Below are 15,348 nucleotides of genomic sequence, written 5' to 3'. Positions count from 1 at the left end.
GATTAAGTGACAAGGGGCCATCATTTTAAAACTGTGACTAAGGAAGTGAAGAGCAGGTTAGAAGAAAGTTCAATTATGCAAAGTTATTAAAGCATGGAGTGCTTTACTACAGTATGTGATTGAGACAGCTTTTAAGAGAAAAGTGGATACATACTTAATATATAGGAAAACATACAGCTATGGGGAATTAGTTGTGGATTGCTCTAGCAAAGGGATGGCACAGACAAGATGTGCCAAATGTCCTCACTGTTGTAAAATTGTATGGTTCTATATAACAAAAAATCTGGGCCTGTCGAAAGAAGAATTAAAATATCAGACCTTCTGATAATCTGGGCCCAGGGCTCTGGGACTTTCAATGAAAAAAAAACTTTCAGCTCCTTAAGGAATTTTCACATTGGCCAGATTACTGGAACAGACTGCATGAAAGAAACTACCACGTTCAGAAATAGCCACTGGTACATTTGTATTGCATTTATTTTAAAAAAGGCATTTCTGCTGCAAGTTTGCTTTATAAAAGCAACGAGTAGTGGGGGATCTTGTACAGAGTAAAGCTACAGGGTCAACAGTTGTATCAGCATGTGCTCCTCTATTACTGCAGAAGGTAAAATAGTTTAAGGCACTTTATCTTTACAATCCAGTTACTACAAGTTCAGACTGGATGTAAATAAATGGTGCCGGGGACCCGGTAAGTAGTGAGCGTTCTCTGAGAGAGCTTTACAAATTAATTGCAGAAATGTTTCAGTACTGTGGGTGATATAAGCCACTGAATGCTTTTGGTGGACTTTGTAAGGATTTTTCCTGTGTTTCAGCTTTGTATAAAATATGTTATGGCCTTCAGAAGCCAGGTTATAATGGATAAGTGGTAAATTACAGAATATTCTAATTTTAAAGGGGTGTGACTTTTTTTCTAAAGTGGCAGATCTTTACTTAATCGTTTACAATAATCCTACAAAACTGGACAAAAAATACTTGCCAAGCACTTTTTCATAAGGCAGTGGCCCTTTAAACCCACATTCTTAGATAAAACAGTAACAGCCTGGTTAAACTTGGAAGTTAGCAGTTAAAACAACAGCTATCTCTGTAGTCTTTTTCAGCTCGCAAAATTTAACCAGATTTCAAGATGCTTCACAAATGTTATGTATAATGGTTTAAAAAAAATCTGCCCACAATGTTACTGGAAGTGCAAACTGATAACAGCATAGAGAGGGCAAGAAGGCATCTGGGACCTTAGTAAACAATGGGAAAAACAGGGTATCTCCTTAAGCAATGAGATTTAAAAATTTAGAAATAAACGGCAGAAGAATTGAGAAGTCGGCTGCATTTGGGTGGGTTAGTTCAAAGTCATATCCGGTAGAGAAAGAAGAATCAAGTGAGGGAATGAAAGATTAGATTGAGAGAGAGAATGAAAGATTAGATTGAGAGAGAGAGAGAGAGAGAGAGAGAGAGAGAAAATAAAAATATCCTGCAACATGAAGGAATGAGACTTCACATTAATTCTTTACTTTTGGCCCAGAGAGAGTGATTGGCAGCCATTAATAATTATTATGATATTAGTTACTGGATTTAAGTTTCTGTGGCAAGCTTAATGGACAATTAACGTGCAAATGCAGCAACTTTATGAAACTCACGGGGAGGTTAAGCGCAAGATGCCATTTTCACAAAGCTAACGCCATAGCAACGCAAATCAGTCAGCAGTTTGTGGCGATTCAAAAATGATCTCTTCCTCGCTACACGTTGCTGGCCCATTTGCACATGAATAATGCTATTTATTTTCAGATACTTTTATATTTTTTAAGCAAAATCTGGCCTTCTGTATATAGATATACACGAGTAGATCTCCAATGATGTTGTGCACAGTATATCAGATCTTATGCTGATTCAAGAAGGGGTTGTCAGTGTGGAAAGTAGGAGAGCAGTGTACGAGTTTGTTACAGTCAGAAGTATTATTGTTGATTGTTTCCAGGAAACAGAAAGTGTTTTCTTTACTCAGTGCAGGTAAATAAACAATTGCTAATTATTTGGGTTTATGGATTTTTATTCCTAATAATTTTCCATCAGAACCAGTGGAGGCTCCCAAAAACAAAACTTCTGTATGTCCTGTGAATGGCTAGTCTTACTGATCATCATTGAAAAAATGTGGACGTTCTACACACATTGCAGCTTGGGTTTGTAGCCTGCTGAATTAAGTTTCCTTAACTAACAATGATATGTCTAGGAAACTGTAACAAGTCAAGGATCAGGCTTCTCAAATTGGTAAAGGCCTCCAACAAAAAAAATTGTAGCCATTTTATTCTGTTGGATAGGCAAGTTCAATCATTTTCTTGTAAATTTTGTATTTTTATTGTCGATTACATACAAACCTTATTTTGAGCAGGAAGTTCTCAGCTTAGTGAAAAACCCAAGAATGCAGTAGAAAAAAAAAATCAATTTTTATGGAAGTAATTTGGTGGCTTCAGCCTCTCCTTCTTATTGGTAGCTGTTGCTGAGTAACCATTTTTGATGGATGTTTCTCATTCTTCTTCTTGTCTGCTGATTGGTACATTTCCTGCCTGTTGCGATTTATTGCTGGCTTATGAATGTAAAATTTGAACCAAACAGCTTGAAGTGTAACACAAAATGTGCCGATAGAACTGTGTCACCCAAGCAGGAGATGTGACAGACAAAAATGTATGCACGCACACTGTTTTTAGGTACATGCATACAAGTGAATCTGAAACTGTAGCTTCAAACTTTTAATGCACATTGATGATATTTTTTAAATCATCAGCAACATATACAGAAAATGCTGAAATTATCTACATTATCTATAATGGAGAATATATTTTGATAATTATATAGTACTCACTTTATTATGAAAAAAAAACTATTATTTTAACTAATTTACTATTAAATGGGTGGCACAGTGGCGCAGTGGTTAGCACTGCAGCCTCACAGCTCCAACGACCCGGGTTCAGTTCTGGGTACTGCCTGTGCGGAGTTTGAAAGTTCTCCCTGTGACGGCGTGGGTTTCCACCGGGTGCTCCGGTTTCCTCCCACAGCCAAAGACTTGCAGATTGATAGGTAAAGTGGCCACTGTAAATTGCCCCTAGTGTAGGTAGGTGGTAGGAGAATGGTGGGGATGTGGTAGGGAATATGGGATTAACATTGGATTAGTATAAATGGGTAGTTGTTGGTCAGCACAGACTCGGTGGGCCGAAGGGCCTGTTTCTGTGCTGTATCTCTAAATAAATAAATTGGAATTTTGATAGTTCAAGGGAACCATTAGCTGACACAACAATGTGTCCAATACCATTTCATAGTCTGTGTACTACAGGTGCCAGAAGCTAGAACATCATGACAAAATGTGACACAATTACTTTTGAGTACAAACAGTCCCGAAGGTAGCCAGTTAATTTCCTATTACTGGATATTGTTCTCAAACATCAAGGTCATTTTAGTATTAAAACCAGCAATTGATTGCCAAAATTTTGGCAGAGGACATTTACAGGACCCTCTCAGTTGCTGCAATGTGTGACATAATTAATACCAGACAAGCCAAAGGAACTATCGGTTTAACTGACCTGTACATGACAGAATTTGTTTTGAAAAATAAACTATAATTTGTTTTACTTGATGCAACAGTATATAAAACATTATACTTGATCTTAGAGCTAAGGAATGACAACTGAGCTGAAGAACTGGGGTGGCACAGTGGTGCAGTGGTTAGCACCGCAGCCTCACAGCTCCAGCGACCCTGTGTGGAGTTTGCAAGTTCTCCCTGTGTTTGTGTGGGTTTCCTCCCACATGTCAAAGACTTGCAGGTTGCTAGGTTAATTGGCCATTATAAATTGCCCCTAGTATAGGTAGGTGGCAGGGAAATATAGAGACAGGTGGGGATGTGGTAGAAATATGGGATTAGTGTAGGATCAGTATAGATGGGTGGTTGATGGTCGGCACAGACTCGGTGGGCCGAAGGGCCTGTTTCAGTGCTGTATCTCTAAACTAAAACTACTCCATATACTTAGTGGGCAGCATTTAATAGAATAATCAAATCAGAAAGTACTAGATTTTGTGAAAGCTTTGTTTAATTCTACAACTTTAATAGTTTTTGAGATCTTCAGGATTGACCTAGAAAAAGTCAAATGCATACGCAAATCAGATGTAAACAAATCACTTGTAAAGCAAATTGACAGAAGCCCTTCCTGACTCAGATTATATGCAAATTCGGTTAAAGACAGTCATTTCCTGTTCACCATTCTAAACTATTTCCAGTTAATAAAATGAGAGCTTTGTGCAATCTGAATTGGTATCAGTACCCTTCCTCCACCACCCTCCCTTCCTGACAATTATTAGTTTAAACAGTAATTCAATCCCCAAAACAACTGTGGCCTCCTGATCAATTTATATCCCGATACCACTGAAACAGTAATAGCCCTAACAGGCAATACCAAACTTGGAGTGGACAACATTCAGTCCCAGACTCTGGACTTAGACAGGTCATCTCTAAGCAACAGTGTTTATAAACATAACGGAGATTGGATACGGGGGCAGGCATTTATATGATAAATATATACTGATCCTTTGAAGAGCAAGGCTGAAATAAATGCAATGCTGAATCACACATATTTGTGCCATATAAGATTTTAAAAATTACGCTAAAGTCGTAGAACTCAAAGAAGGCTATTTGGCCTGTTGCACCTGCACTGGATCTTTTAAAGTGCTTTCTATTTAGTTCTGTCTCCTTACCCTTTTCCCACATAGCCTTTTTAAATTTTACGTAGCTTGAGCCATAAAAAAAATCTTCCTCATAATACTTGCAAACTGTTTTCTTCAAAATTTGTTCAGCAAGTCTCACAGAATCTCAGAATTGGTACAGTGCAGAAGGAGGCCATTCAGCCCATCATGTCTGCACCAACTCTCTGAATGAGCAATTCACCTAGTGCCACTCCCTCACCTTCTCCCCGTAACCCTGCACATTCTTGCTTTTCATATAACAATGTAATTCCCTATTGAATGCTTCAATTGAACCTGCCTCCACCACTCTCTCAGGTAGTGCATTCCAGACCTTAACCAATTGCTGCATGAAAAAGTTTGTCCTCGTGATGCTTTTGCTTCTTTTAGCAATTACTTTAAATCTGTGCCCCCTCGTCTTCGATCCTTTCACGAGTGGGAACAGTTTCTCCTTATCTATTCCACCCAGACCCCTCATGAGTTTGGATATCTCTACCAAATCTCCTCTCAGCCTTCTCTTCTTGAAGGAAAACACTCCCAACTTCTCCAATCAATCTTCATAACTGAAGTTCCTCATCCCTGGAATCATTCTCATGAATCTTTTCTGCACCCTCTCTAACACCATCACATCCTTCCTAAAGTGCAGCACCCAGAACTGGACGCAATACTCCAGCTGAGGCCGAACTAGTGTCTTATAAAAGTTCAAGTAACCTCCTTGCTCTTGTACTCTATGCTCCTATTAATAAAGCCCAGGATACTGTATGCTTTATTAACCGCGCTCTCAACCTGTCCTATCACCTTCAATGACTTATGCACATATACACTCAGGTCCCTCTGCTCCTGCACCCCCTTTAGAATTGTACCCTTTATCTTATATTGCCTCTCTATGTTCTTCCTACCAAAATGCATCACTTCATATTTCTCCACATTGAACTTCATCTGTCGCCTATCCGCCCATTCCACCAACTTGTCTATGTCCTTCTGCAGACACTGCAATTTCTTTTGTAACTATAACACAATCAATTTGTAGGCTATGCTGACCTCAACTCCTTGAGCGTCAGACACAGGGAGGATGATTGTGCCAGTAAGTCCATGGGTACATGTTCAGTCTTTACCGCTGGGGTGTTCAGTATCGCCTGGGTGGATTGCAGAAAGGAGAATCTGGCAGGGAACACAGCATGGCCCTTACAGAACACGGAGGATTTTCTATATATTTCAATAAAAGGAAAGTTCGGCCAGGTCTGTCACCCACACAGGATCCTCCCAGCACATTTATCTTTCTATGCTTTACTCAGGTGTTTGCTCAACACCCAAGTGGTAAAAACCAAAGTCTACCCCATGTCTTCTGGGCTGGCTGAGAGATGCAGAAGCAGAATTGTATCTCGCTTAATTTGTGAGTATGGGAGGAAGGGAGGAATCCAACAGAGGGAAAAACCAGTGCCCTCTCTTTCAACGCATTAACTGCATATACATTTTTACTTCTTATGGTGGTTAGAGTGCAAAACTGATTGGTAGATGTATGTCAATAATGGCAATTCTACTTAACATCCACTGTGTGAAAGACTCCTTCCAGTTTCACAACTGTACCCGCAAGGTTAGTCACCTAAGATTTCAAATGGACTGGACCTTTGAATACTAAATATTCATTCTCTACAATTAGTTTCTGGGCACAAATCCAAGCGGTGCTATTACATTTGAAACCAAACAAATTGTGAAAAGTAATACTTCAAACATTTTTATCTCAGGTCTACTCAACAGGAGAGCCACTATTTATTATGGATAGGATAACCAACAGAAGAAGAAGGACCACAGATGTAGAACTCAGTTAATTGTCCTTTTAAGATTTCAGGAACTACACTTGATTGATTTCTCACTTGAGTACTGTGTACAGCTCTGGTCTCCATATTATGAGAAAGGATATAGACGCACTGGAAAAGAGGCAAACAGATTGCCAATGATGACACCAGAACTGAGAGATTGTAACTATCAGAAAAGATTGAATAGGCTGGGATTCTTTTCCTTAGAAAAGAGAAGGCTGAGGAATGACCTAATAGAGGTCTTTAAAATTATGAAAGGTTTTGATTGAGTAGACTGAGCGCTTACACTTGTAAGCGAGTCTAAAACTAAGGTCATAAATATAAGACAGCGACTAATAAATCCAATAAAGAATTCAGAAGAAAGTTCTTTAGCCAGAGACTGGTTAGAATGTGGAACTTGCTACCACATGGAGTAGTTGAGAAGAACAGCATAGATGCCTTTAAGGAAAGCTCAAAAACTACAGGAGGGAGAAAGAAATGAAAGGGTATGCAGTTATGGGAGGAGGCTCCTGTGAAGCATAGAAACCGGGATTGAGCAGTTGCGACAAATGTCCTTTTTCTCTGAACATAAGAAACAGGACAAAGAACAGTACAGCACAGGAACAGGCCATTCGGCCCTCCAAGCCTGCGCCGATCTTGATGCCTGACTAAACTAATACCTTCTGCACTTCCGGGGACCGTATCCCTCGATTCCCTTCCCATTCATATATTTGTCAAGATGTCTCTTAAACGTCGCTATCGTATCTGCTTCCACCACCTCCCCTGGCAGCAAGTTCCAGGCACTCACCCTCTGTGTAAAAAACTTGCCTCGCACATCCCCTCTAAACTTTGCCCCTCGCACCTTAAACCTATGTCCCCTAGTAACTGACTCTTCCACCCTGGGAAAAAGCTTCTGTCTATCCACTCTGTCCATGCCGCTCATAACTTTGTAAACCTCTATCATGTCGCCCCTCCACCTCCGTCGTTCCAGTGAAAACAATCCGAGTTTTTCCAACCTCTCCTCATAGCTAATGCCCTCCAGACCAGGCAACATCCTGGTAAACCTCCTCTGCATGAGTAGGCCATACAGCACCATCAAGCCTGCTCAACCATTCAATAAGATAATGGCAAATCTGATCTTGGCCTCAACTCCACTTTGTGCCTGTTCCCCATAACTCTCGGCAACCCTGTTGTTCAAGAATCTCTCCATCTAAGCATTGAATATATTCAATGACCCAGCCTCCATAGCTCTCTGGGGTAGAGAATTCCAACGATTCATGACCCCCTGAGAGAAGAAATTCCTCCTCATCTCGGTCTTAAATGGGAGACCCCTTATTCTGAAAATATGCCCCCAGTTCTAGATTCCCCCACAAGGGGAAACATCTTCTCAGCACCGACCCTGTCAAGCCTCCTCAGAATCTTATGTTTCAATAAGATCACCTTTCATTCTTCTAAACTCCAATGAGTATAAACCCAACCTGCTCAACCTTTCCTCACAAAACAACTCCTTCATCCCAGGAATCAACCTAGAGAGTCTTCTATGAACTGCCTCCAATGCAAGTATATCCCTCCTTAAATAAGGAGAACAAAATGGTACGTAGTACTCTAGGTGTGGTCTCACCAATGCCCTGTACAGTTGTAGCAACACTTCCCTACTTATATACTCCATCCCCCTTGCAATAAAGGCCAACATTCCATTTGCCTTCCTAATCGCTCGCTGTATCTGCATGCTAACTTTTTGTGTTTCATGTACGAGGACACCCAGATCCCTTTGTACCGCAGCATTCTGCAGTCCCTCTCCATTTAAATAATATTTTGCTTTTCTATTCTTCCACCCAAAGTGGATAACCTTACATGTTCCCACATTATACTCCATCTGCCAAATATTTGCCTATTCACTTAACCTATCTATATCCCCTTGCAGACTCCTTGGCCTGAATTTTACGGGTCCCCAGGTGCTGACAATGGAGGTGGCGAGGGGGAGGGGGTCGGGGCAGCAACACAGTGGAAGCGGATTGGCTGCCCACTCCGAGGACGCGGGCAGATGATTAACATAAATAAAGGCCCAATTAAGAGCCATTTTATGGGGCCACCAGCATTTGCCGAAGGCAGGGCAGCCCTGCCGTCACCACGTGGGGAGGCCACCAGCATAATGGAGGTGGCCTCCCTCTTTGGCTCCGATGGACTAAAGTAAGGGCCGGAGGCAGGGAAGGCATCAGAAGGCCCCAGTGATCTCACCAGAGGGTTTTCGCCCTCCGACCCTTGGACCCCTGAATTTGTTTTTTTTTTATATAAACTTAGCTGGTTGATTTTCTGAGGTCTTCTGCCTGCCTCTCGTGGTGGCACTGCTGAAGCTTCAGAGCCGCCAGGCCTGATTGGGCCAACAGCATCAGAAGGCTGCCCGCCGTCCTTAAGTGGACAACGGGGCCAAAGGCAGCCAATTAGGAGAGCCTGTGGTGAAATTGCTGAGCAGGTCCCGCTACTGGCAAGTGCGAGCTCAGGACCCACATTTCACTGCAGCGTCAGGGTCCTGGCACACGTGGCAAAATTTAGACCTTTGTGTCCTCCTCACAGCTTGCTTTCCCACCTATCTTTGTATTGTCAACAAATTTGGCCATAATATACTCGGTAACTTCATTTAAATTATTCATGTAGATTATAAACAGTTGAGGTCCTAGCAGTGATCCCTGTGGCACCCCATTAATTACAGTTTGTCAACCTGAAAATTACCCATTTATCTCGTCTCTGTTTTCTATTAGTTAGCCAATCCTCTATCCATACTAATATTACCCTCAACACCATGGGCTCTTAACTTGTGCAATAACCTTTTATGTGGCACCTTATCGTTTGGAAATCCAAATACATTACATCTACTTGTTCCCCTTTATTCACCTTGCTCATTATATCCTCAAAGAACTTCAATAAATGGGTCAAACATAACTTCCCTTTCATAAAACCATGTTGACTCTGCTTGATTGCATTATGGTTTTCTAAATGTCCTGCTACAACTTTCTTAACAATAGATTCTAGCATTTCCCCAATAACAGATGTTAGGCTAACTGGCCTATAGTTTCCTGCTTTCTGTCTCCCTTGAATAGAGGCGTTATATCTGTGGTTTTCCAATCCACCGGGACCTTTCCATTATCTAGGGAATTTTGAAAGATTACAACCAATGTATCCACTATCTCAGCAGCCATTTCTTTGAAGACCCTAAGATGTAGGCCATCAGATCCAGGGGATTGTCAGCTTTTAATCTCATAAGTTTGCCTAGTACTTTTTCCTCTAGTGACAATGATTCATAGATCATAGAGATTATTTTAAGTTCCTCCCACCCTTTTGTCCCCTGATTCTCTGCTATTATTGGGATGCTTTTAATGTCTTCGACTGTGAAGACAGATACAAAGCATTTGTTCAAAGTCTCTGCCATTTCTTGTTTCCTATTATTAATTACTCAGTTTCATCGTCTGAAAGACCAATGCTTACTTTAGCTACTCTCTTCCTTTTAATATACTTGTAGAAGCTCTTACTGTCTGTTCTGTAAAACTAGGGACCGCCAATCCAAGATAGTTACGAATAAATCTAATAGGGAATAAGGAGAAATTTCTTCACTTATAGAGTGGATAGCATGTGGAATGCGCTACTATAGAAAGTGGTTCAGGCAACTAGCTTGAATGCTTTTCAGAAAAACCTAGACAAGCACATGAGAGAAAGGGGAATAGAAAGATATGCTGAGGTGAGGTAGATGTAATAGGAGCAAGCATGTGTGGCATATGAAAACCAGCACAGAATAGTTGTGCCGAATGTCCGTTTCTATGACGTATATTCTATGTAATTCTCATCTGTGTAGAGTTAGCTATTTCAGCTACGATTGGATAATGTGCCAGACAGAAAGGAGGTAAAATGATTGTGATCCATGTTGCTACTTATTGACTCACAGGGACAGGAGTAAGCCATTCAATCAGGTCATGGCTGATCCGTATCTGAACCCCCTTTACTCATCTTAGTTCCATACCCCTCAATACCGTTACCTAACAAAAATCTATTGATTGGTCTTGAAAGCTCCAATTGTTCCTGCATCTGCAAAGTTTTCGGGGACAGCACCCTAGATTTCTACTAAATTTCATAATTTAACTGTCTAAGCCTCAGTATCATCCTGGAGAATCTCCACTGCATCTCCATGACAGCCAAAATATCCTTCCTGAGGTGCGGTGCCCAAAACTGAATGCAGTACACCAGATGTGCTCTGACCAATGCTCCATACAATTGAAGCATAACTTCCTCCCCTTTGTATCTCAGCCCTCTTGAGATAAAGGCCAACATTCCATTAGCAGTTTTGATTGCTCTTTGCATCTCTGCTTGCTTTAAATGATTTGCATACTTGGACTCCCAAATCTCTTTGCTCCTTTACATTTCCAAATTTTACAAAAATTACTCCAATTTTGTGTGGGTCCACAACCTCACACTTGCACATGTTGAATTCCATCTGCCATAGTTTTGTCCATTCACTTGTCTCTGTCCCTTTGCAACTTCCTGCTCCAATCCACACAATTGACTGTGCCTCCTGTTAGTGCCATCTGCTTGATTATACAACACTCTAATCCTTTATCCAAGTCACGACTATATATGGTAAAAAGTTGAAGCCCCAGAGATCTAGGGAACACCTCTTGTCACATCCCTCTAACCAGTGAACACTCTCTTTATCCCCATCTGTCTCCTACCTCCTAACCAATTATTGAACCATGTCGCAAGGTTATCTCCAATTCCATGAGCTCTCATTTTTGCTAATAATCTCTTGTGCAGAACCTTGTTAAATGCCTCCTCAATGTCCATTTTGACAACATGTATAGACACTCCACTGTTCAGCATGCTAGTGACTTCCTCAAAAAAATTTAACTAGATTAAATCAGACATGATCTATCCATTGCACATGAAACCTGACTCTTTTTGAACTGCTAATACTTGTACAAATGCTCAGTCACTCAGACTCTCATGACAGATGCCAGGAACTTCCTCACAGTTGATTTTAAACTGCAAAATCTGTAGTTACCTGTTTTCACCTTCCCTCCCTTCTTAAAGTGACATTTGCAATTTTCCAAACACAGAATTCCAAAATCTAGAAAGCTTTAGAAATTTATGACTAAAGCATCTGCAATTTTCTCACCTGTTTCTTTTAACATCCTAAGGTGGAACCCATCAGGCCCTAGGGCTTAGTCTATCTTAAGTCCCATTATTTCTCTGTTACTATTTTTAAACTTATATTGTTTATTCTAAGTTCTTTCCCTTAATTTATTTTTAGGTTCATTTGTATTTTGTTCCCTTCCTCCACTGTGGAAAGGGGTACAAAGTACTAACTGTCTGCCATTTCCTTATTCTTCATTATAGTTTCACCTTCATTTCTCTTTAATGAAACCACATTCCCCTTTACCACTCTTTAACTGAATATATTTATAAACACTTTTACTTTTTGCTTCGTTATCCCTTTCAGGTTTTTTTCATATGAGCATTTTGCATCTTACTGTGTATCCCTTAGTTGCATTCAATACCTTTCCAGTCTGCCTAATTTCCACTTTTCTTGCATTTGTGTAAGCCTTGTCTTTTAGCGTGACATTGTTTCTGTATCATTTGTTGAGCCTTCTAATAAAAATAGTCCATTTTCTCCATTCTCTCCTCATAATTAAAGCCTCTAATTCACAGTAAATCTTTTCTGAAACATGGTCTTGACATCTTTCCAAAAGTAGGGCATTCAAAATTGGCCAATCACTTTTATCGGTTTACCACGACCAGTTAATTCTGCACCTGAGTACATCCTTTATTATTCACAAAGTAGTCTCCATTGCTCATGGTGTAACTGCTTTAATATTGCACTACTCTTCCATCATGTAGTTTCCAATTTGTTCTCTCCCGTCCGACCACCTTTGCACATTTTCCACCATAGGGCCTCTTCCAGGCATGCCTACCTCATAGTGAAGGTCACAGATTTCTCCAATCATGCTCTGCAGCTAACCAACAGGAGGAGGCATGCAGTAGTAAGACTAGATGGGCAATATCACTTTTTCATTACCCTTGAAAGAAACACTCCTAGCAAAAGTGCTCCACCTAGCAGCTTGGCTAAGACTGGCAGAATTCAATCCCAACTGTTGCAGGCAGATTTGAGTGACAAGCTGCTTTAGGACTCAAACCCACATCAATCTGTTCGGAAGGTCAGTGCTGCAGCTGCTAATCTGTTCTGCATTTGGTATTGTAAATGCCAACAATTCTGCTACTGCTCACTCCTTACATAATAATTAACTGTAATGAAATTGAAAAATGAATTTACTGCATTGCATTCAAAACCAAACAAGGTCAATATCATTAAGTCAAATGTCCCTAATTATGCTGCAGAGATTATTTTGCCATGCAATCAGGACATTTCAGAACTTGTTAATATCTGCAGACCATGAATCATCATTATTGGACTTTTTTTTCTCAATTTCTATGCTAGTAAAGCAGTATTGCATACTAGCCAGGGTGACGTGCTACACATACTGTATTCGTTTCCAGGATGTTTTCCTGCGTTTCCTTGAATATGACATTTCATAACAGGAATTTTCATTCAATAACCAGTTTCAAAAATAATACCTTCTTTACTTCAAATTCAGTCGTTTTATGTATTAAAAGTTCAGGCAAAGGGTTTTAACGAACAGATATATGACCGAAGTGCATAAAATTCGTAGAATACTGAAGACTTGAAAAGAACGGATTTAGTTTCGCAAGGTGTATTGTTCACAAATTATCAACTCCTTATGGAACTTTCTATAAGTGGACAAATTTTTTTTTAAATCAAAAACCGAATTCGTTTGTATCATCTATATTATCCAGTATCCTACCACAACTCCTGAAACCTCCGAACTTTTTCTCATTAAATAAAATATTCCAAAGGACTAACCTTTCAAAACCAGTGGATCCTTGCCTTCTCGTTTCAACGATTCCAGCACTATGTGAAGTGGCTGTGAGGGCATCACCCTGTTGGGCTCATTAGTGTTCTCATCATAAACTATTATCTCCTTGGAGAAAATCCTTTTGTAGGAGTCCTTGCCTTCCCTGCAAGAGATGAGATCCAAGACCGTGATCTTGCCCTGCTGCAGCCTCCTCCTGCTGATCTTGTCCGAGCAGTTTATGTGGACGGCTCCCTGGATATGACTTTTGTTATACTCCATGAAGGGGCGACAGTCTATGATGACAGGACCTTGGCTCTGCGGCTGGGGGCCCTTGCTGCATTTGGTCAGTTTCTTGGCTAGTTCGGTGGGGTAAATAGTGCGGACGCCGACGACCTGCTTGGTGGCCCCAGCCGCAGGAGGAGACAGGGGTCCTCCAGGTCCACCAGCAGATGCAGAAGCCGGGGGGTTCAGAGTGCCACCGTTCTCATTGCTGTTGCTCACCATCTGCTTAGCGGCACAGGAGGCACAGTTTGCAGGAGTCCCGAGTTTAGCAGCAGGGGCTGGGACCAGGTTGCTGCCGCCCACTGATACTTGGCTCTGGTCGCCCTTGTTCGGGTAGGTGGTCACCGTGCAGCAACTAGCGCTGCTGCAACCGCAGGACAGGGAGCGCACCGAGCCGTTGGATGATGGCATATACGTGAAGTTGCCGCTTCGGAACGAAACCACAGCCGCTGGGCTGAGGGTCGTGCTCTGGGTTTTCGGATCGCCGGCTGCCGGAGTAGTCGTCGCTACAGGAGAAGCCACGTAGGTGTTATCCAAGCGGAGATGGAGTTCCTGCGGTCTGACCGGCCTTGGCAATGCCACCACCCCAACAATTCGTTCGTCTAGAGGGGATGGAGGCATCAGGATGATGTTGATGAGCCCTCTTGTCGATCCGTGGAGTAAATGGACTGAAACGGGATCAAATGTACTGTCAGCATCAGAGCAGAGGGAGGGGAGGGGAGACAAATAAATTCAAAGGCACGCATTGGTTATTTCTGCTGCAACTAGAAGGGGAACGCAACTAAAAATAAACTACAGGCAGGGGCGCCTTCATTTGGCAACCGGTGGACCGACCTTAAATAAACTCGACATTTATTCTCCTGATAAAGTGGTTCAGTTTAAAGTCAAAGCGAGCCGGACTCACTGAAACTTGACCAGACGGGGGAGAAGCAGCACCTTCGCTCTGCAGCAGCTCCACTTCCAGCTCCAACTACGTGAAGGAGACGCGATTCATAAAATGTACTTACATCATAAACTTCTGCCGCTAGGCTTCGCCGACATGCACCCGCTCTCCTATTATTTACTTGATATTATATATTTATTTATTATGGTTTCAAAGACTTGGACTCATTCAGCGCGTACGCGCGAGCGCTGCCACTTTAATTCGGCTACACTTTATACAGCGGGTTAATTTCACCTGACTGGGGGAGGCGGGGCCGGCCACATAATTGACAGAGCAACCAGCCAATGGGAAATCGGGACCCCCCGTGTTCTGACACGCCCACTGACCCATCAGCTAATCGCCGATTGCAGGAGGCGGGCGCCGGGCCGGCATTGGGCGGGAGAGGGAAGGCTTTGTCGCAAGCATGACATCATTAGCAGCCAATGAGCGGGCCGGCAACGAAGCCGGTCCTGGAATGAAGTGTTTGCTCGCTCGTTCCAGTGGACTCAGCAGCCAGGCAGAGGGACAATTAAAGGGAGAGCAGGCACTCGAGCTAGCTTTTTAATTTCATTTTCCCCTTCAGGCTACATTATTGTTTGCCCACGCACTTCTCTTTTAAAGAAAGGATTAAATCATTCAGTGCAGCAGACCCCAGTGTGCAAGCTGAGTAGCAACACAAGTTTTTGGAGATAAACTACAAGGCAAAGCGAACTCAAAACAC

The 15,348-nt window shown here is 41.9% G+C and overlaps 1 protein-coding gene across 1 annotated transcript in view; it reads right to left on the bottom strand.

Moving 5' to 3' along the window:
- dusp10 (dual specificity phosphatase 10) overlaps positions 1–14,874 on the bottom strand; it is a 52,851-nt gene extending 37,977 nt beyond the window's left edge. The window contains exons 1-2 of the mRNA XM_068044969.1: positions 14,713–14,874; positions 13,432–14,373 (exon numbers count right to left, since the gene is read on the bottom strand). Of these exons, the coding sequence (XP_067901070.1) occupies positions 13,432–14,326 (895 nt within the window). The 5' untranslated portion in view covers positions 14,327–14,373; positions 14,713–14,874. The remainder of the gene's footprint in view (positions 1–13,431; positions 14,374–14,712) is intronic.
- Between the last annotated feature and the right edge of the window lie 474 nt (positions 14,875–15,348).

This window comes from Heterodontus francisci, chromosome 13 (assembly GCF_036365525.1).
Source record: "Heterodontus francisci isolate sHetFra1 chromosome 13, sHetFra1.hap1, whole genome shotgun sequence".
NCBI lineage: Eukaryota > Metazoa > Chordata > Chondrichthyes > Heterodontiformes > Heterodontidae > Heterodontus > Heterodontus francisci.
The sequence above is the reverse complement of the archived record's forward strand: the minus strand, read 5'-3'. Positions and strand labels throughout refer to the sequence as shown.